Below are 21,452 nucleotides of genomic sequence, written 5' to 3' on the forward strand. Positions count from 1 at the left end.
ACCGTGTCCTTTGTACGTTATGCATTTTAAAGGCCACCCTTTCTCAGGATTATCTCTCCAAATAATGTGTTTCGTGTTCAAGTTTGAAAAGTTTTTGTGTGCCTGCTTTTGTGTCAATTGGGGGTTGCTGTAGGAGGAACTAGAAGTGTCTATCCTGCATCTACAAGGGAATTCTAAAATAAGAGACATTTCCTAATAATGGCGCACTTCTTCAAAAGAGCAGGCAAACGTATAGCTTTCAGGAGGATGCAAGACAGTACTTCTACCGAGAGGTGCTTTGATGAGAAATGGAAACATTTGTTGAACGTTTCTTTAATGATAGTCCGCAACCAGTCTCCTTCCAATATCGGGAAGCCTGTTTTTTATTCAGTCGTTTTTTGTATAATTTACATGATAAAAATAATTGGTGCGTGGGAGGAAGACAGGTATATTAATATATTTTAAATTAAGAAATTTTTTAAAACATCCAGATCTTGCAGCTGTGTCGATCCAGTAAAAGGTACTGCCCTAATTTCACTATAAAGAAGGATGTTTCTTGGGCTTCTTCCTTGGTAGGCGCAAAGACCTGCGGGAGCCGAAGCCGGGCTATGTCAAAGATTTGTACCGATCTGACAATACAGGGTCATGGAGACGATCATGGCAGCCGCCTGCAGAACAAGAGGAGAAACAGTATAGTGTTTTAAGATCGGGCTCCTGGGAACTCACAGACACAAATATGTCATTCGCTGTTTTACTGCCTCCTTGTGGCACACCATGGCCGTTTCCAGACGGCTTACCTGCAGCCGCTCCATGCCGCAACGTCGCGGATCGTGCCGGGGAAAACGCGAAATATCGCGTTTTCTCGCGCGAGTTTTGCGTGACGTCGCGCAAAACTCGCGCGAGAAAACGCTATATTTCGCGTTTTCCCCGGCACGATCCGCGATGTTGCGGCATGGAGCGGCTGCAGGTAAGCCGTCTGGAAACGGCCCTACACAAAGAGCCTGGCAAACCGGCCGTCTCACAAACAAATCAAGGGACAGCACAAAGCCCACCTCCTGCTGCATGAATGTGAAATCCCAGGAGCAATCCCAAAATTCCAGTGGAATTTGAGAATCTTTAATTTACACCGTGGTTGCAAATGGTCAGGATGTTCCAGCTTTGGCGGGGAAGGGGGAAGGAGGCAGAGCACCTTCTTCTCCCCGCTTCTTTGCCCACAACTCCGCTCTGCTGCTGCAGGGTTTCTGAACAAAATGCCCAGGTCAAAGTGACGTTAGCAGGTGCACGGTTCATCGTTTCCATATTTTTCTCAGCAAGCAGAACAAAGCTCACAGCTCACACAGCTGAAGCCATTTCATTTGATGAGGGAAAAAATGCAGTGCTCCTACTTGGCATCCAGATTTGCAAGAAAAACCACACATCTTAAAACCGGAAGTTAAACTTAAACTGCCCCAAGGTTCTGTGAAGCTTTGAGGAAACGGGGTGAAGAAGACCAGGCGTAACATCAAAACGCTGCTCGTAGCAATTCTATGGCCCATCTACGTACTAGCAGCTCGGTTGCTAGTTTAACTATTAGTCACGCTCCTTTCTCTGAGCTTTACATGTGTTGCTCCTTTTCATTTTAAAAGTTCCACTTAAATGTTTACTTTATTAGCAGCTTTATCATTTTTTTAAAAAAAATAAGGACAAACTCTTTCTTGGCAAAACAACCACGCACAGTTGCTTTCTGCCTCACACTTGTAGAACTTTTTCAGAGCTTGATTGTACAAGAAAAGTACATTTGGACTGGGGCTGCCTCCTGGCAGAAGGGCAGAACCTGGTACTTACCGGGTTTGATTTCCTACTCCTCTGCTTGAAGCCAGCTGGGTGACCTTGGGTCAGTCACAGCTCTCTCAGCCCCACCCACCTCACATGATTGTCATGAGGATACTAATAACACACTTTGTAAACCAATCTGAGTGGGTGTTAAGTTGTCCTGAAGGGCACTATATAGATTGAATGTTATTATTATAAGACAACAGCTTGTGCAATAAGGCCTATAAAATAAAGCCTGCCAGACAATGTTCTTGAAGATTAGGATGCACGTAGAGCCACTTGGAGCAGGAAATTACGTTCGATGTAACATCCAGGCATAAATATTACAGAAAGGCAGGGCTTTTTTTCAGGGGGAACGTGGGGGAACAGAGTTCCGGCACCTCTTGAAAATGGTCACATGGCTGGTGGCCCCGCCCCCTGATCTCCAGACAGAGGGGAGTTTCGAGTGCCCTCTGCGCCAGCAGCGTGGAGGGCACTCGAAACTCCCTTCTGTCTGGAGATCAGGGGGTGGGGCCACCAGCCATGTGACCATTTTCTCCGAGGGCAACCCATTGAGTTCCACCACCTCTTTTCCCAGAAAAAAAGCCCTGCAGAAAGATAGATCTAAAATGGATCTGATCATGGTAGCCAGTGGATGTATGAAACAGTTTGTCCCTGGTCTTTGATGACGGCACTTGTACCGGGTCAAAACTCGGAGCTCATCGTGGGAAATAAGGGGAAAGTGTTGCTAACCACGTGACCTGGGGAAATCAAATTAAGCGTCTATGATCAAGTGAAAGCTTACCTCGAGAGCCCCAATTCCAAGATAAACCCCTCCAACAATTTTTCCATTCCTGCTCAGGAATACCTGGAATTTATGCAGGCAGCCCTAGAAAGGAGCACAAAGACGTTTTAGGGATGGCACTCCCCTCCCCCCAATATCATTTCTAAGTTAACCAGAATCCACCATAATGTCTTGATATTAAGAAATGCCATTGCAACACCATAGATCTATGGTACAACCTCATTTTGAGTCCTGTGTACAGTTCTGGTCGACCTCCAAAAAAATGATAACATTGCAGAGCAGGAGAAAATGCAGAAGAGAGCAACCAAGATGATTAAAAGGTTGGATCACCTTTGCTATGAGGAAAGGCTAAAGAACCTGGGGGGTTTCCATTTCGAAAAAATGACAGGGAGGCGAGGGGGGGGGATGAGAGAGGCTTATAAAATTCTGCATGGGGTAGAGAAAGAGGGAACTTTTTTGCCCTTTCCTATGATAATGCAACTCCGGGGCATCAAATGAAGTTGATGGACAATAGATTCAGGACAGACGAAAGGATGTACTTATTTACTCAATAAGTAAAGTGTGAAATTTGCTGCCAGTGGAGGTATTGAGTGATGGCCAGCAGCATAGATGGTTTTAAAAGGGGACTAGGTCAATTCATGGTCTCCCAGTGGCTACTAGCCTTCACAGTCAGTGCCTGGGGGCAGCACTGGGGGAATGCCTCAGCCTTCATGCCCTGCCGCTGGCCCTCCAGAGGAACTGTTTGGCCATTGTGTGAACAAGATGCAGGACTAGATGGACTATTGGTCCGATCCAGCCGAGCTTTTCTGTTCAGTCCTTGAGCCAGCCAAGCCAACTTCATGGATCTTGCCTGGAAAGCCCCCTTTTTAACAGAAAGAATGGTCTATAACAGAATAACTTATAGCTCTTTTAAAATGTGTACATTTTATTTTGACCGTCTCTCTTTTTCTCCCTTTCTCCCTTTCTCCCTTTCTCCCTTTCTCCCTTTCTTTCTCTCTCTCTCTCTCTCTCTCTCTCTCTCGCCCTCCCTCCCTCCCTCCCCTCCCTCCCTCAAAAAACTGTTTCTGTACCAATATTTTTACTTATGTTTAAAGCACTTGGTTTAACATCTCTGAGTCTGACTTGAATTTATCTATGCAAAACATGGAGATTTTTTTAACATGGGTCATTCTATCCTGGCCCTTGGGCCTAAACATCAAGGAATCACACATGTTGTTGCATCTTCCTCCTCCCTAATTTGCAAAATAAGTACAAATCACAATCCTAAATCACCAAATGCACACTGCGAATATTTAATCTTTTCCTTCATTGTAGCATGCAGATAGAAACCTACTTTAGTATAGCTTCAACCAAAAATCCTGCAGTTGTTGAGGCAAAACTTCTGGTGTGTGTTCTCACCAAAAAACATGTCATTTCTGTTCCTCTGTTGCCAGAGAACAGCTCACTTCTGTATCTGAAGAAGTGATCTGTGATTCATGAAAACTCATACCCTACCACAATTTTTGTTTGTGTTGTAGGTGCTGCTGGACTCTTGCTCTTTTCTGTTGCTACAGACAGACTAACACTGCTACCCATCTAGAGGGGGAATCGTTTTAGGGTAGAAATACATGTTACGAAGTACCTATGAATGCTCAAGTGAATGTTATTTCACTTGTCCCCCCTCCAACTTCCCATGCACTCACTTGCACAGTCACACTTCAGTTTGCATCCCGTGAGTACATTCACGCGTTCAATATCAGTTCCTCCTCAACTGCTAAAACCTCCCACATCCATTCATTGAAATGCAGATCTTGACACTTCCTCACACCTTAAAGAAATGCAAATTGGCAAGTCAAAGGAGCCCCCAGTACTTGTTCTTGCAGCAGAAACAGAGCTGAATTGGCGCTCTGCCCTCTGGAATCACTTGCAGATACAATCACACAAAAGGAGCTCCTGTGAAAGCAGCATTCATGTCCATCAAGCAACAACAGCCTGTGCATGAACTGAGGACTACACATATAATCCTGCACGTGAGTGTCCCCAAGTAATTCGCAACCTTGTATTTCCACTCTTATTTTATTGCAGCAAAATTAAATGGGTGCCAAACGGCACTCTAAAATCTAACAAAATTTATGGCAGAGAAAGCTTATCAATGCCTCTCATTAACACAAGTGTGATGTCTGCAAAACCAAGTTACCTGCTTGTTTTTGTCTATATCTGATTCAGGACATTCTTCATTGGCTGGGCAGCAAAAGGCGGGGTATTTGTTGGCATGTTCTTGATAGAAGAAAGAATTGCTGAAGTCAGTATAGTTGTGGAATCCACAGCACTTCAGCTAGAACAGAGAAATCCGTCTTATTAATAATCGCCATTTTATGTTACCTGCACAGGTGAGATCGAGCAGCACCTGGTGAGGATGTTGAGTTTACACAGTAGTGCTAGAGAATTCCTCCTTGACCATCAATGTCTTCAGTGGCACTAGCCTCCTTTGAAATGTACTTATAAACGGTATCCTTCTTTTCCAAGCCAATTCAAAATGGCTATAACAATATACAAAATTAAAATACGAGTCACCAACAATAAAATTCAAGTTAAACAGAGTAAGAGCCATAATATAAACTTTCACTTAATAAAAAGGGGTGTCATATATGTCTGTCTACATATCTGCCATGAGTATTTTTCTGTGTTCTGTGCTCTGTATTGATCCTCTGAGAGTATATGAAGTTGCATATCAGTGACCTGTTTGGCTGGAAGTTGCTTATATTGCAGGTGCCTACTGTGGTGTCAACTTACATTTTCGCAGCTGCTCGAGAATGTGTCCTTGAGTGCCAGCTCGAAACTGGGAACTAAAAATGACTTCATTTTTTGCTTCTCTCCTCCAGTTCTTCTTGCCTCCTATCTCAACCCCACCCCCTTTCCTGGCTCTTTCGCACCAGAATCCTAACTGTCCATATCCTACAGGCAAGAACTCGCCCTATAACTAACCCCTTCAAACCTCTACACGTCACTTCTGCCAATACCCTTGTCTGTGTATGCTGATACTGATGGATCTCATACACTGGAGTGTGTGCAGTGTATTATGGGGATCTAACTGCCAGAACCTGACAGGGGGTTCGTAGGTGTCAGGTTTTAACTTCCTTCCCACTTAGCAGACCACCTCCTTATCGCGAAGGAAATGTCCCAGTTGTAGCTCGGATGCTCCCTCTTCCTCTGGCCTGAGGATGAAGGCTAGCTACTTTTGGAGTCCTGGAGTAACCAGATTAAGAGCCCAGGCCATAGATATTTTGACGCTGCTAAGGCTGCCTGCTAGGGGTGTGAAAAGTGTGCCTTGTTCCTTTTTCTCCCCCTACTCTCCTACCACTTATGCTGGGGCAAGCACAGATCGGAGCTGCGGCACCTTACTGGCCTTATCTGCTTCTGAAAGTCTCTTGTGCAGTTTTTCCTGCTCGCCTAAAAAAATCAGCCTTGAGAGTAGGATTGCCAGGTCCCTCTTGCCTCCCTCTGGGAAGATTGGGACCTGGCACTTACATTTGTCAGCCTTGGCTTTAATCTTAGCATGCACGCTTTGCGCACACGCGCTCCAGCAGTGGCGTGATGACGTCATTTCCAGAAGTGACATCACCACTCTGTGCGCATGGTGGCATCACTTCCACGGTGGCTCCCGCACTCCGTATGGCTGGGATTCAGCCGGTTGGGGCCCAAATTGGCCCCGAATAGAGTGGGGGGACGCTCCCGTGGCTGGTGCGATGATGCAATTGGCAGATGAGGAGGCAAATCCCTGGGAGTTTGCCTGCCACCGGTGGACACCTGGGAACTCTACTTGGGAGTTAGGCCCAGGGTAACATCAAGACTACATTGTCATTCCTCTCTTTGCCCCCTGGACTAAAGGGGGCACCATCCTTGCCATGCTAGGCTTGGCTCCTCCCCTTACAGGCAGGCACATGCCTCCACCAGCGAAATATCGGCAAATATTAAATATTAATATCAGATCATATTAAAAGACACGTTCTCAAGGAGGACAAAGCTTGCTCATGCAAAAAAGGATCTTAGGGGATGCCCTAAGCACTTTTCTATAGAACCGAGAAAGCTCTCCCCAAGCCACCTAACCAGTCACAATTGGCGGAAGGCCTACGGAAAGAAAGACCTGTCAACACAATTCTGTTACAAGTTCTATTTCAGTTTGATTATTAGAACGTCATCTCTCTCTTTCTCTCTAAACCGCACTGCTAGGCATGTTTTTGCTATCCTAACAAACTGGTTTTTGCTATCCTAAGAAACATAGCGAATGCAACTTTTTTTCAGTTTGCTTTTTTTCATTGGTTTGCAAATGAATGTACATCTCGTTGGAAATAGCAATGTCTGGTGTACACGAAGGAAGAAGAGAAGAAGACCCTTCCATACAGGGGGCAGCAAGGATCAATTAGACAGGAATATGCGAGCAGAACCTCTCTTCTCTGTCAAAGACCATTTCCTTGTCTTGTCTAAAAGGGCAATATCTACCTTATTCTCTCTCCTCTCAGCACACACACTCTCTAAGATGTAGTTAGATAGACAGCATCTATCTCTATCTCTCCTCTTCACTATCAGATATGCAGTCCCTACATAAACTCTTTTACATCTGCGTAACTACCGCTGTGTTATTTGCTACTCTGCCAACACATCTCCAAATTTCCCGTTAAATCAGAAAACTAGTTTCTCCAGCTGCTTGGCTGATACTAAGCTAACCACAGGAGGAGAGATAGCAGCACCTCCCTGTATATATTCTGCATAGTTTGGGATGGCACAAAATGTATTTCCAGATTTCTTCAGAACCTCTACTTCTTCCTAAATTAAGAGGAAAAGAAAAAAGAACCCCCCCTAAATTACACTACAAGTTGAGTTCCGATTTTCTCCGCCACAAGTATATATCATTTCTAGAGTCCCACTTATTCTAAGTTAGTCACAAAACCCTTCTTTTTTCTATTGTTCCTGTTTCTTAATCCATAAATCCAGACGTCATCAAATCCTTGTTATCCATTTCATGCAAAAAGTCTATTAACAGTTTCCATTCAGTCAAGAAGTTAACTAATGTCCTTTCTCCAATTAATGCAGTAAGTTTTGCCATTAACACATTCACGTTTTTTCTTGTTCTCTATGTTTGTTGTTTATTGTGTTGTGGTGTGTAGTTTATAATTAAAATAAAAACAATTTAATACAAAAGAACCTCTACTTCTTCCAATATGGTGAGAAACCAGATTTTGCCAATGCGGTTACCTCATTCATTGTGGTATTCCAAATGCCTGTAATGTCGTCTTGTCTTCCATAGCCCTCTTTTAAAGTCTTCAACGCCCACTGCTTCAGGTGGTCAACAAATATATCTGCCTAGATACAAGAGGCAGAAGAGTAAGTAAATTCAGTTTTCAGGATGCTGCCTCCCGTTTCCCATTGCTTGGGTCCCATTTCTCTGGGGAAAAGGCAGGTCAACAAAGATGATGAAATAAATAAGAAAGGGCAAAGTAAAAACGAGTCAAAGATTTTGAAAGACTAGCAGAGTTGGTGTGCAAATCAACCTGTGGAAAATGAACAACTATGCTTAAAATGAATATACACTGTATGGAAACTTGCATAGAATCATAGGGTTGGAAGGGACCTCTTGGATCTTCTAGTCCAACCCCCTGCACAAAGCAGGAAATTCACAAATACCCCCCCCACACACACAGACACACACACACAGTGACCCTTAATTCATGCACAGAAGATGGCAAAACACCATCAGGATCCTAAACAAACTGGCCTGGGGAAAATTGCTACCTGAACTTTAAAAATCCAGAGGAGTTACCCGTGTTAGTCTGTGGCGGATTCCGCACACGTTGGATAATGCACTTTCAATGCACTTTATCAATCGTTTGAGGTGGATTTTTTGTTCCGCACACGAAAAAATCCATTCCAAATGACCTATAAAGAGGATTGGAAGTGCATTATCCAACGTGTGCGGAATCACTTGTAGTAGCAAAATAGTAAAGAGCCCAGTAGCGCCTTTAAGACTAACCAACTTTATTGTAGCATAAGCTTTTGAGAGCTACAGCTGTCTTCATCACATGCATCTGACGAAGAGAGCTGTGGCTCTTCAAAGCGTATGCCACAATAAAGTTGGTTAGCCTTAAAGGTGCTACTGGTCTCTTTACTATTTTGAACTTTTAAAAGTTTCTTTCTGTCCTCATTTATTTATTTGTTTTGTTTTATTCCTTGTCTCAGGTTTGGAGAGATGTACCCCTTCTGTTTCTCTCTTCACCTTCTGCAGGCAGGTGAAAAAAAACCTATTTGCAAACAGTTTTTCCAGATTTTGCAGAAAGTGACACCGTGTTTCATTTTGTACTCCTCTTTCAGCTTCGTTACGTTAGATGGTGGCAGCCCTTTGTACACTTACCTGGGAATGACTCTTACTGAACTCAGTAGGACTTCTTTTGGAGTAAATATTGCCAATTGTTAATGTTTCAAAAGATGGTTTGTATGTATGTGTTGTAGGTCGCCCTGAGCACCATTTAGCTGGAAAGGCGCCTAAGAAACTTTATAAATCAAACCATCACGATTAAAGGAAGATAATCCCATGTTCTTGTTACAAGGTGATTTTACTGCTTAGGTTTGGAAGGAAAGCAAAGTGTGTGATCTGAACCGTTCAATGCATGTGCAGTAGAAATTTGCCTGCTGAAAACCATCTCCCATACCAGTGGGTCTGCCCGGTTTTATTGTCCACAATGGCTCTATACTGCCGAGTTTCCACCCGTAATTCCCAGCTCTTCTCCCAGTCACAGAGTTTCCCTATCCTATAACATAATTCTCTTAGCGTCTTTCCGACAACGCACATGGATTCTACAGCGCAGGCGTGCTCTCCAGCGCCCCTAGCGGAGATAAACTGGGAGTTAAGCTGGCATTGAAGCCAAACCAGGCTGGGTACAGGAGTTTGCCGGGCGCCTGACTCCTTCCCCCCACCCCTCTGTGCTCCTGGCATTTCCAGCCCCATTGGCACAGGAGCACTCCAGGGCCCTTGCCGCCCCCAGAAGCCCTTCAAGCCTCCAGAGCCACCTGATGTGGGCTATAAAGGTGGCAGATAGGCCCAGCATGGCAGCACTGCCCTCCCAAGGACCCGCAGCAGGGCCCCACTAAATCAGGTTTCTAGAGCCCATTGTATTTTTTCTCACAACGGGCTCTGTAGCTAGTATTTTCATAAGACAGCAGAACCTATGAAGCCAGGAGTCACGGCGGTTCGGTCACATTGCCTCGCCTGCAACTCTGTTGGCGTTCCAAGTTCTGAGCATCTTTCATTACAAAATCTGGATTGCGCAAATCACAAGCTCTCACTGCAAGGACCAGGGCTAGAGTTCACTTACCACGGCAGAGAAAGCCAGCACCACAACAGCCCCCGACACTTCCACTATGAAGAGAATCAGCATGACCACAAAGAACTGGAAGCAGAGAGAGAGAGTGGTGTGTCCACGATGACCAGCAAAAGATAGAAATCGAGACTGTAAGGGCCCCCCACACCTTTTGACGAAACAGACTCAAAAGCAGCAGAGGCGTAGGTATCTCTGAGCAAGACCTTTGGTCGGCAAATCCTTAGGCTAGCATAGAGTTTGTTTTTGCATGCCTTTTTCCCCCTGGAGTAACAGGACCCCCACATCTGTAGCAGCCAGTATGCTTCATTATCACCTGCGCTCTACATGAGAATAAAAATACTCATTGCAAATTACCAGGGGATGCTCAAGTGCAGGATTTTATGTGTGGTTCTCAATTCACGTGCAGGCTGTCTCTTGCTCGGTGCACGTGAATGCTGCTTTCATGGGAACTCCCCTTGTATGACTGCATTTGCAAGTGACTACAAACACCACCACTGAGTGCCAACTCAGCTCTGTTTTTGCAGTGAGAACACTCAGGGATCGACACCATAGAGCAAGCGCTTTAGGCTCCTCTGACTTGCCAATTTGCATTTCTTTAAGATGTGAGAAAGTGTCAAGGATTCACATGGATATGCACGGTCACACTTCAGTTTGCTCTGTGTGAATACATTCACGCGTTCGATATCAGTTCCTCCTCAGCTGCTAAAAGTGTCCGAGTTTCCCCCACCTCCACATCCATTAATTGAAATGCAGATCCTAACACTTTCTCACACCTTAAAGAAATGCAAATTGGCAACTCAAAGGAGCCTACAGTACTTGTTCTTGCAGCGAAAACAGATGAATTGGCGTTCTGCCCTCCAGACTCACTTGCAGATGCAATCGCAGAAACGGAGCTCCCATGAAAGCAGCATTCACGTGTGCCGAGCAAGAACAGCCTGCTCCTGAATTGAGGACTACACATACAATCTGGCACTTGGGCATCCCCAGGTAATTTACAACGTGTATTTCCACTCTCAGATCCACTGAACTCAGCCTGTGACTGCAGGAGTGGAGAATTCCAGTTCCCAGAGATGTTGCCAAAGATCATAACCTTCTTGAGGACCCTTCCACAAGCACACCTGGCTGGAAATAGGGGAGTAAGCCCACCTAGGGCTGGTGGCAGCTGAGCTCAGAGGCACCCATTTGAAACAGAACATGTGAGACCACATCTAAACCCTACAGGTGAGGGGACCTAGGAGGTCTTGACAACTGCCCATCCCTGCCTTTCTTTAGAGCACCTACCACCACTAGCAGGCATTTGCTTTCTCTCATGGCCCCACAGCATCCCAAAAAGCCCACCAGGAGCAAGAAGGCGCCGAGGGCAATGCACAGGTAGGCCACATGGGGGAGCTGTGGCAGTTGTGGAACTGCCTTGTCGAGGATCTTCGCAAAGGAGCTGCTATCGAGCTTCATCCAGATGCCGATGCCCAGCACAGCCAGGCCTCCCAGCTGGGCAGAGAAAAGAGAGAACAGAAAATGGCATTTCTATACCAGGAAGCCCAACCTTAGTTTTTACACAGAATATTTCCATTCCCCTCAACCTTAACAGGAATGGTCATTTTCTTAATGTCAATCCACTCCTGAGGGTGGAACTGCATGTGATGCTGAGAGACAGACGTTTCCAAAATTGGGAGGGGGAAATGACACACTTCCCTGGGCCGCCTGGAGGAAGGGGGGGATTAAAGCGAGACAATCTGCTAGTTACTACGAGTCAAAACTCATGAGATGCACGGACGAGTGTCAAATCCTGCAAGGATCCCTGGGAATTGTAGTTAAAAAACCTAAATGTGAATCTCAGCTCAGCCAGGGAGAATTGCAACTGGAGGGACTTTCTCTCTCTCTCACACACACACTCTCTCTTTATCTCTTTCAAAAATCTTCTGGGATCTCAGGATCAGGATGGGATGGGGGTTGGGAGTGACATAACAAGAGGCAGGTAAAAAGCCGAGCTGTTTTGTGAGTGAGAGAGAAACCTAGTTCCATTCTTCTTCTTCCGGCAGGGAATCACAGCGTGGATTCCTCCCCCCCGCCAATTCGCTCAGTTTTCCTCCAGTTGCTTGTAGAGGGGGGTAAGACTACCACGCCCAGGGAAGCTTGCAGTACCAATCAAGAGCTCTTCATGTGAAATTCGTCTTGTGTGTTTCCACTCTACATCTGCATTTGTAGGAGAGCGGCAGGCACTTAACAGTTCTTTGAACGTTCTTCCCTCGCCCCAGCAGATTTTCCTTTGGGGAGCAGGATCAGGACTAGTTCCCTTTTCCACTAACCAGTTCTTCGCAGCAAATGTCCCCCTTACGTTTGCATTATACAAGGTTGGGACACCCAGGTTCGCCTTGGCGAACCATCCCGCTAGACTGCCTGTGCTCTTTCCAGGCCCAACAGTTCCATCCCTCCCTAGGTGCAATCGGTGAATCCACCTCACGGTCTGCATTTTATGCTTTTATTACAGCCTTTGGAGTTGATGATTGAGGGCATTAATGGTTGTTTTTATGTGACTGACTTGTTTTAATGTATTTTACCTGGGTATGCCTTATTTTTTGTTGTGGCTTGCCCTGAGCCTGCTTGCTCGGGATATAAATGGCATAAAATACAAATATGTACTCCCACCTCCTGAAAATAAGAAATCTATGCATAGTTTCAGGGGGGTAGCCGTATTGTTCTGTAGTAGAACAGCAAGATTCCGGTCCAGTAGCACCTTAAAGACCAACTAGATTTCCAGCGCTTTCGAGGGAGCTCACTACACCAGAAGGAACCCCGGACTCTCGAAAGCTCATACCCCGGAAATCTAGTTGGTCTTTAAGGTGTTACTAGACCCGAATCTTGCAAATCTATGCATGGGGCTCAAATTGCTTTAGATCCCCCCCCCCTATTTATACAAATAGCACATCAAAGCAGAAGAGAAAGGGCAGGACCCATTTGTAATGAGAATGAATAGTCAGATCAATTGAAGCATAAGATGATTGAAGGCCTGTGTGAAAATATATTTATGGGTCTTCAAGGACACACCTTCCCCCCCCTTTAAAATACTAACAGCAGCACGGGGAGCCCAGATTTGATTGTGAAACTGAATAGAGCTTAACGAGTTAAATCCCCTCTTCCCTTCCCACGCAGCCTGGAATGCACGTACAGTCTACATTTTACAGACAGAGAGATCGGTAGCCTTAGTCACATCTTTTTTGTGGACTGCTCTCGCCATGACACCATAACCAGACATGACAGCAATGTGGTTGGGGAAAGTGGGAACCAGAAGCTGGTGTTTACTGGCAGGCATGTAGAAGTCAGGGGTACCCAGCTTCTTCAGCTTGCGGGAGCTGGATTCTCCCAGCCAAGTGGCTGATGGCACCTCCACCTGACTGGCCCTAGAAAACCCAGGCTGTCCCTGCAGTTATAGAAGAACACCTTGAAATGGAGCACCAGACATGTACCCAGGGGAAGGGACACAAGCCCACAAGCAATTCTCCTATCCATCCCTTCCTATGTTGGGTGATAAGAGCAAGGTGTGGCAAAACGTTCAAGCATCCCATCTACGAGGTAAGCCATAGCCCTCTGCCTTGTGCTTCACAATCGTATGGAGAGGAAAGGCCTGGGGGGGGGGGGGATGAAACACAGGCTGTGGCCTGGAGCACCTTAGAGAGCAACAAAATTTTCAGGGTGTAAGCTTTTTGGAGACCTCCAAAGAAGACCAGGGTTGTTATGCAGAGGCAGGCAATGGCAAACCGCCTCTGTTAGTCTCTTGCCTTGAAAACCCCAGCAGGGGTCGCCATAAATCATCTATGGCTTGATGGCGCTTTCTACCACCACAAGCTTTCGAGAGTCACTTGAAGAAGGGAGTTCTGACTCTCGAAAGCTTGCACCCTGAAAATCTTGTTGGTCTCTAAGGTACCACTCAAATCCTGCTGTTCTACTGCAGACCAAGGCTCATTTCGAGGGGGAACGCACAGGAACGCAGTTCCAGCAGTTCCCCAAAGAGGTCACATGTCAGGTGGCCCCACTCACCTGACTCTCGGCTATTTGGGGCCGATTTCGGTCTGGATCGGGGTCAAAATGGCCTGGATCAGGCTTCTGATGGGGGTGGATCACTCTCCCGCTCATCAGCAGCCCAATCCTGACCATTTTGGGCCCCTTTTCAGCCGTTTTCAGCCCCTTTTTTGCCATTTTGGGCCCAATTTTGGCCCCAAATGGCCAGGATTGGGTCCAAAACAGCCATGATAGGTGATGTCAGGGGGTGTGGCACACGCAAATCAGTTATGCTAATGACACACTTCCGGCGATGGCAAGAGGCGTGGCATATACTAATGAGTTATGCTAATGAGTTATGCTAATGAGTTCCTCCAGCTCTTTTTCTACAAAATGACCCCTGCTGCAGACCAACACGGCTGCCCACCTAAGGCTGTGGCCTGCCAGCTGGCCCTCAGCCAAAAGCATCCCTGAACCCCTTCACTGGCTCCATCTGTGCTGCAAACTGGCTGCAGAGCTTCAACTGGAGTGGAAGCTTCCCCTTGCCCCTGCCCCGTCCCCCTCTTAGCATCACTGTGCCGTGCAGGTTTTCCCCCGAATGTGCAACCTTCAACCCACATCACCTTTTATACTCACAAATATCACCCCATTGAATACGAACATGGTTGTCTTCAGGATGGAGAAGCAGCCCATCTTCCTGTGCCTGCAGTAGGAAAGAAAACAGCTTAGCCCCGTGGCTCAGACCTCAGACTGAGAAGCGGCAAGAACACAGACAGTTGCAAAGATAAGGCTGGTGTGTTCCTGGTCGGCGGCTATTCCAGGGGTGAGGATGGAAGGGCCAGCTCTTCTCTCTCTCTCTCTCCCCACACACACACACACACACACACTCCCCATCATGAGCTATGAGCCACCCTACCTGGTTGATGAAGGGAGCTTTGACTCTTGAAAGCTTATTCCCTGGACATCCAATTGCTCTCTAAGATCCTCCTGGCCCTAATTCTTGCTCTTCTACCTGCCTTATCTTTCATTCTCTTTAAAATTGGGGGTGGGAAGCCCTCCTTTGCCTAGAGTGTCTCTTGGTTTCTTTCTTGCCAGCTTTCTTTTCAAGAATTGAGTTAGGGACTATAGATTTCACCACTATGTTGCCTTACGTACTGTCTGTTGTTTTAAATACGTGCTCCTATGTGCTTCATGTGGTCTAATGTCAGTTCTAGAATTGCTTGTGTTCTGTTTCAGCATTTCTTCAACTCGGTATTGGATTCTTGCTAATGCTCTGTCTTTGTAAACTTGTGTTTATCTCCCCTATGGCATTGTTTATGGAAATATCCTTGCTATTGACTGTACTAATCTCACACTGTGTAATCCACTCTGAGTCTTCATGAGAAAGGCGGACTATAAATGACACAACCAAACAACCAAAGAAAGAAAGAAAGAAAGAAAGAAAGAAAGAAAGAAAGAAAGAAAGAAAGAAAGAAAGAAAGAAAGAAAGAACGAACGAACGAACGAACGAACGAACGAAAGAACGAAAGAACGAAAGAACGAAAGAACGAAAGAACGAAAGAACGAAAGAACGAAAGGGCAATGGGGACAACAAGGCAGTTGAAAAACCAGACAGCTCTCCTCGGTTTAACTTTTGGCCAGATTCTCAAAGACATTGCCCTGTTCAAGAGAGTCAGGGTTGAGTATGGAGGAGAGAAGCAAGCAGAGTCTCCTTCTATGACAGACCAGTCTCCCTTATCAAACTGGGCCCAAAATATTTGCAACAAAACTTTCAACAATATTTGCAACATTCTACGCAGTTGTAGATGTACACTTAAAAACCTCGTAGGGTTTTAGTCTGCTGCGACCAAAGCAATTTAAAAAAATCTTTAGGCACCTTAAAGATGAACATTTACGGCAGCAGAGTTTTATGAGGATCATTAAAAAGTGATTTAAATCAATATATTTGAAATTATCATCTGCATACTTTTGTTCTTGGGTGGCCCTGGCCCTTGCTTCCTGGTAAGATACCTATGTGCCTCTGGTCTTTCCAGGAAGTCTTTAGCTCCCTGGTTCCTCCTTGATATTTGTTATTGGTGTGGTAGCCAGATAGAGAATTGAGCTTTTAGTTGTCTTTCATTTTGCACAGGGTTACTGTAAACATATAAATGACGTGAAGCAGCCAAAGAGTGAGTTTCTGCACTTAAGGAGGTTTTAGAGGCATTTTGCACTTCTGAACACACAGTTAACTTTTGTAAAGCCGTACATAAGTCCCGAATTGTTCTCTGCTCCCTTTGTGAAGAAAATGATGATTAAATTGGAATTTGGCATACAAGCAAGGTTAGGGAGAATATGACTGCAAGAGATTTTGGATCAACAGCAAGTAGAGGGATTATATCTGGAGCCCCTACTGGAGGGGGGCTAATTAATATAGGGGAAGCCCAATATTCAATTATCGGTTTAGCTCCTGCTATACAAACATACAGTTGGCTGGGAAAACTCGTTCTGGTCCATGCCACTGTCCTCCCTCCCTTCAGTTTTAGTGGCTGGAGGGGCCTGACCTGGATGGTCCAGGCGAGCCCAATCTGGTCACATCTCAGAAGCTAAGCAGGGTCAGCGTTGGCTAGTAATTGGATGGGCGATCTCCAAAGATCAGGATTGCTATGCAGAGGCAGGCAATGGCAAACCACTTCTGCCAGTCTCTTGCCTTGAGAACCCCAGCAGGGGTCGCAGTAAGTCAGCTATAACTTGACAGGACTTTCCACCACCACCACCAACAGCAACAACATTCAATTTATATACCACCCTTCACAACAACTTAATGCCCACTCAGAATGATTTACAAAGTGTATTATTATCCCCACAACAAAACACCCTGTGAGGTGGATGGGGCTGAGAGAGCTCTGAGAGAGCTGTGACTAGCCCGAGGTCACCCAGCTGGCTTCAAGTGGAGGAGTGGGGAATCAAACCCGGCTCTCCAGATCTGAGTCCTGCGTTCTTAACCACTACACCAAACTGGCACCAGGGTCATGACAACACATGGCTCAGATAGGTCCAAGGGCAGCCAAACCAGATTCAGACCTGGAAAATGTCAGTTTGCCAGCCCCGGATTTCCTGAGGACGCTTGCTGGTTCTTGCAGCTAGAACATAAAGTGCAAGTTGGCCAGACCAAGGTGGATGGCTGGACTCCTGTCTGTTAGAGCAACAGTGGCCGATATCTGACTCCCCCTCCCCCCAGATTCTCTTCTGTACCTGAAGGGGGCTTTGCTTCTTGAGTCCCAAGTAGCTTACCAGGTTAGGCTCCTTCCCTAGAGCATGAGGTTCCTTGTTCAAGTCCTGGAGTCTTCTTAATACCCACGCAGAGGCTAATTGTTGTTTCAGACATCCTTTTACATGCACTACCATCTAGGCTGAAGCGGATCCACGTGGCAGCCGCCTCCTCAACCTGGGCATGAACCACATCAGCTCTTGAGCGTCATGCCAATGTAAGGTGAAGACTGCTTGCCAGAGAGTCCCTCCACATGAGACCCCTTGGCAGGTGTTCATCAAGTGCATGTTAGCCAGGAAGAGTAGTTTAAAAAGACAGAGCCAGCGGAGATCACTCCTCAGAGGGTTTGTTAATTTCATCTTCACCTCCAGGAAGGCTTTGTTAATTTCACCTCTCCAGTCTAAAACTGTGTGGGATCGCAACCAGAGGGCAGCAAGGAATGGAGATGGACTGGAGCTGCCTTCCAGAGCCGGGCTTGGAACTGGAGAGGTTCTAATGGGCTGAAGTTTCCCATCTGGCACTTCACAGCACCTTTACACAGCTCCAGTGTATAGCAAAGCCTTTGCCCTGCCGCCTGCTCTGTCTTTTTAAACTACCCTTCCCGGCTAACATTGCACCTCCTGACACGTGTTCTTCACATGTCAGATGTCTCATGTACAGAGACTCTGCAGGCAACAGCAACACTCTGGGCTCCACTGGGCCTGCTTGCCAGCACTGTCCTTTTGTTGATCAGTTCAGCCTCTTGTTTTCCTTGCAGCTCGAGACGAAATGAAGCTGTTGCCTGGCAGCCCTCCGACAGCTGTTCCTTTCTCAAAATTGCCTGTCTTTGGTTTCTGGTAAACGAGGGATCTCCCTGGGGGCTCCTGCTGCAGCCAATAGCAAAGCAGAAGGTTGAAGCAGGACAGCTTTCAAGACCTGCTTTTAATGTCCTGTGCAGCTGGCAGGATCTCTCAGAGCAAAAGGACATCATGGGAGATTGAAAAGAGCCCCCCCCCCCCGGTGAAGAATTGCCCTGACCTGGAAAGCCCAGGTCTTGTCGGATCTCAGAGGCTAAGCAGGGTCAACTTGGATAGTAATTGGATGGGAGACCTCCAACCAAGACCAGGTTTGCAGAGGCAGGTGATTGCAAACCACCTCTGTGAGTCTTTTGCCATGAAAACCCCACTAGGGGCCGCCATAAGTCAGCTATGACTTGATGGCACTCTCCACCACCCCAAGAATCACTCAGGATTTATTTATAAAATGCTTTTCTCTCCAACAGGGACCCAAAGCAACCTCCTCTTCTCCTCCATTTTATCCTCACAACAACAACCTTGTGAGGCAGAGTGTGTGACTGGTCCCCGATAGCTCGGCCAGCTTCCAGACAGAGAGGGCATTTGAACCTAGTCAGATTCTTGCACTAACCACTACACCAGAATAGGGGGTGAAGGCTGAGAGCCAAGCTACAAGTGACACCTGACACAGGTTGGACACTTGTCAGCTCCCCTCAAGTTTTGATGGGCAATGTAGGCGTCCTGGTTTTACAGCTTGGCTCTCCATTGCAGCTGCAAGACCAGGATGCCTACATTTCCCATCAAAACTTGAGGGAAGCTGACAAGTGTCCAACCTGTGCCAGGCCTCACTTGTAGCTTGGCTCTGAGTCCTTGCACTCAATCTTGAGCAATTTGGCTTCTCACCATGATTAAAGACAGATTAAAGAATCCCCCTGACATGGATAGCCCAGATGAGCCTGATCTCAGAGGCAGAGGCAGGCGATTGCAAACCACCTCTGTGAGTCTCTTGCCATGAAAACCCCACTAGGGGCCGCCATAAGTCAGCTATGACTTGATGGCACTCTCCACCACCCCAAGAATCACTCAGGATGTTGAGAGTTCTTCTTACCTCATCAGTGTCTAGTGGGGGCTGAGAAATGCGTGTGTCATCACTGCAAGGGGGAAGTGATCCTACATATTAGAGAAGGGGAAGCCGTGGGCAGCTGTTGCTGAGGACAGCCTCTGTCTATTGGAATGTAGAGTTCTGTCCTCAGGGCCTGCACTAACAGAGCTCCCTGAGTCGGGTCAATCCTTTCCCAGGAGATTCTTTAAGCTACATCCCTGCTACTTCCACAAGCTGACCCAGCTATCTATTCCCCCAGCCTTACAAGAACTTGTTTCCCACTCAATGGACTTTCTATGCCCCGCTCGTCTCTCAGAGCTAAGCTACAAGAGACAAATTACACAAGGGCATGCACATGAAGGGAGTCACAATTTTAGCCGGGAAGCTGAGTTTTAAAAGAGATTGGATGGCTTTGTCAATTTTCCCTCTCTACAGAGCATGGGGAGATGTTCCTCAGAAGGGTTGTTAATTTCTTCTTTGCCTCCTAGAAGGGGAGGTGAAACTGACAGAGCCTTTGGGAGGCGAAGAGGAAATTAACAAGCCCTCTGAGCAGGGATCTCCCTGGCTCTGTAGAGGGGGAATTGACAAAGCCTTCCGATCTCTTTTAAAACTCAGCTTCCCGGCTTACATTGCGGCTCCCTTCACGTGCTCCTCCTCATGTAATTCATCTCTTGTAGCTTGGCTCTCAGAGGTGCCAACCCCTGGGGAAATTCAGGCAGGTAAAAATGCAACTTGCACCCAGCTGGGGGGACAAACATCTAAATGAATAAATGCCATATGGAGGCTACAAGGTTAACCCCCGTGTGCACGTGCTCCCACACATTCCTTGGGGAAGGAAGCAAAACTGTGTGGGATATGGTCCCAGGGTTGGCAATGAGCCGTTTCTGAACTATCCACGATGTGACGGTGCTGACCGAACTGAGTTAGGGACGCAGTTTGTCTGTTTTCAAAATGGTTTTCTTTGTTTGTCACCTCCTTCCTTTGGTGATAATTCCAGAGGGGAAGCCAGATTAGTTTGTTGCGGCCCCTTAAAGACTAACAGGTGTTTTGGGGGGGGGGTCACAGCTTACCCCTTTTGAGAGGCTGTTCCACAAGAGTGGAGCAGCCACAGAAAGAACCCATGATCTTGAGAGCAGATGCCAGAGACAAACAACAAGAGGGAAACAAAGTCACCCTGGAGCCTTCTTATCACTTTCTGCGCACTCATTCCCAAGAGGGACTGTGAACTGGCATTCAGCATCATTCAGAGCCACAGGAAATTTACAAGAGAGCAAGCAAGACATCTTTGACATCTAAATGAACGCATGCCCTATGGAGACTATATAGTTCGCTCTGGTGCAAAACCGCAGTGCAATCATTTCTGAACTCGGACTCCTCTCTCCAAAGATAGGAAGAGGCTGTATATGTGTGGAGGTATAGGCATCAACACAGTGCTGGGGTGGGCGGAGACTGATGCTTTCCTAAGACTATGTTGGGGTCCACAACTGCAAGAGATTATCTCTCCTGAGCCAGTGATATGATCCCAGATCTCAACTCCCCCCAGTAGCAAACAGTGACCAGGTGAGCAAGAAGAATCTCTGACAAAGCAGGCTGTATCGGGACTCCTGAAGGCAGCCAACGCCTTGCAAAAGCACAACCCTGTAGAAAAGTATCCAAACATAACCTAGCCTGACATTGCGCTTTCAAGCCATTTCCATCAACACGCAACTCTTTGCATGTCATTCAGCACATTCAGGTGCGACTGCCAGCCACACAAAAGGCTCTTACCTTTTGCAGGTGCGACTGAAATTTGCCTCAGTGCCCAGCACCTTTGATGTGTCGGGGTTCCGGGGTGTGGTCAGCTACCAACCAGGCAGTCTTACCTGCTGCAATGAGTTGTACCTTCTTTTCCCTGCTCCACCCCCCCCTTTAACTCCATGGAAGTGGGTGGGGAATGCATGGAGGTCCCTGGAGATGAAGTAACTTTTAACCCCTTCTTGCTTAAAACAATGTCAGAGCAGCAAAGGGGCTTGCTAATCTGCAGTTGTGTCAAACTGGCTTTGCTTTCAACCCTCGCTGGAACTGCTGGGTATTCTTAGTGGGCTTTGGAAATTGTTGCCTTTGTTACAGTCAGGGCTTTTTTTCAGCTGGAACGTGGTAGAATGGAGGACAATCTAAACTTGTGGAGGATGTGGAGGGCAATCTAAACTTGCCTATGTCTGGAGATCAGGGGGCGGAGCCACCAGCCATGTGACCAGGGCTTTTGTTCAGCAGGAACGCAGTGGAACGGAGTTGCGGCGCCTCTTGAAAATGGTCACATGGCCGGTGGCAGACTATAAATTCAATAAAACAAATAAAATAGGTAACTTGGCCTTTCTCCTCAACCATATGCAGTAAAAATATTGGAAAGATGTGGTTTGATTTGTTC

General features: G+C 46.7%; 1 protein-coding gene across 1 annotated transcript; it reads right to left on the minus strand.

Annotated features, from left to right (window-relative positions):
- Positions 1-590: 590 nt before the first annotated feature.
- On the minus strand, positions 591-14,616 carry TSPAN16 (tetraspanin 16). The gene is made up of 7 exons (XM_055003863.1): positions 14,560-14,616; positions 11,209-11,415; positions 9,922-9,996; positions 7,808-7,915; positions 4,752-4,889; positions 2,576-2,659; positions 591-647 (listed from the first exon to the last, which is right to left on the minus strand). The coding sequence occupies exons 1-7, from the start codon at positions 14,614-14,616 to the stop codon at positions 591-593; spliced, it is 726 nt and encodes a 241-aa protein (XP_054859838.1).
- Between the last annotated feature and the right edge of the window lie 6,836 nt (positions 14,617-21,452).

Source organism: Eublepharis macularius, chromosome 19 (genome assembly GCF_028583425.1).
Source record: "Eublepharis macularius isolate TG4126 chromosome 19, MPM_Emac_v1.0, whole genome shotgun sequence".
Lineage (NCBI taxonomy): Eukaryota > Metazoa > Chordata > Lepidosauria > Squamata > Eublepharidae > Eublepharis > Eublepharis macularius.

What these genes read in the sequence shown, in the direction of transcription:
- TSPAN16 (XM_055003863.1), bottom strand. Translation starts at nt 14,616, where the DNA reads ATGGGCTGCTTCTCCATCCTGAAGACAACCATGTTCGTATTCAATGGG. An exon ending in TATTCAATGGGGTGATATTT is followed by an intron (nt 11,416 to 14,559) that starts GTGAGTATAAAA and finishes TTCTCTGCCCAG; the next exon opens with CTGGGAGGCCTGGCTGTGCT. An exon ending in GCAAATGCCTGCTAGTGGTG is followed by an intron (nt 9,997 to 11,208) that starts GTAGGTGCTCTA and finishes CTCTGCTTCCAG; the next exon opens with TTCTTTGTGGTCATGCTGAT.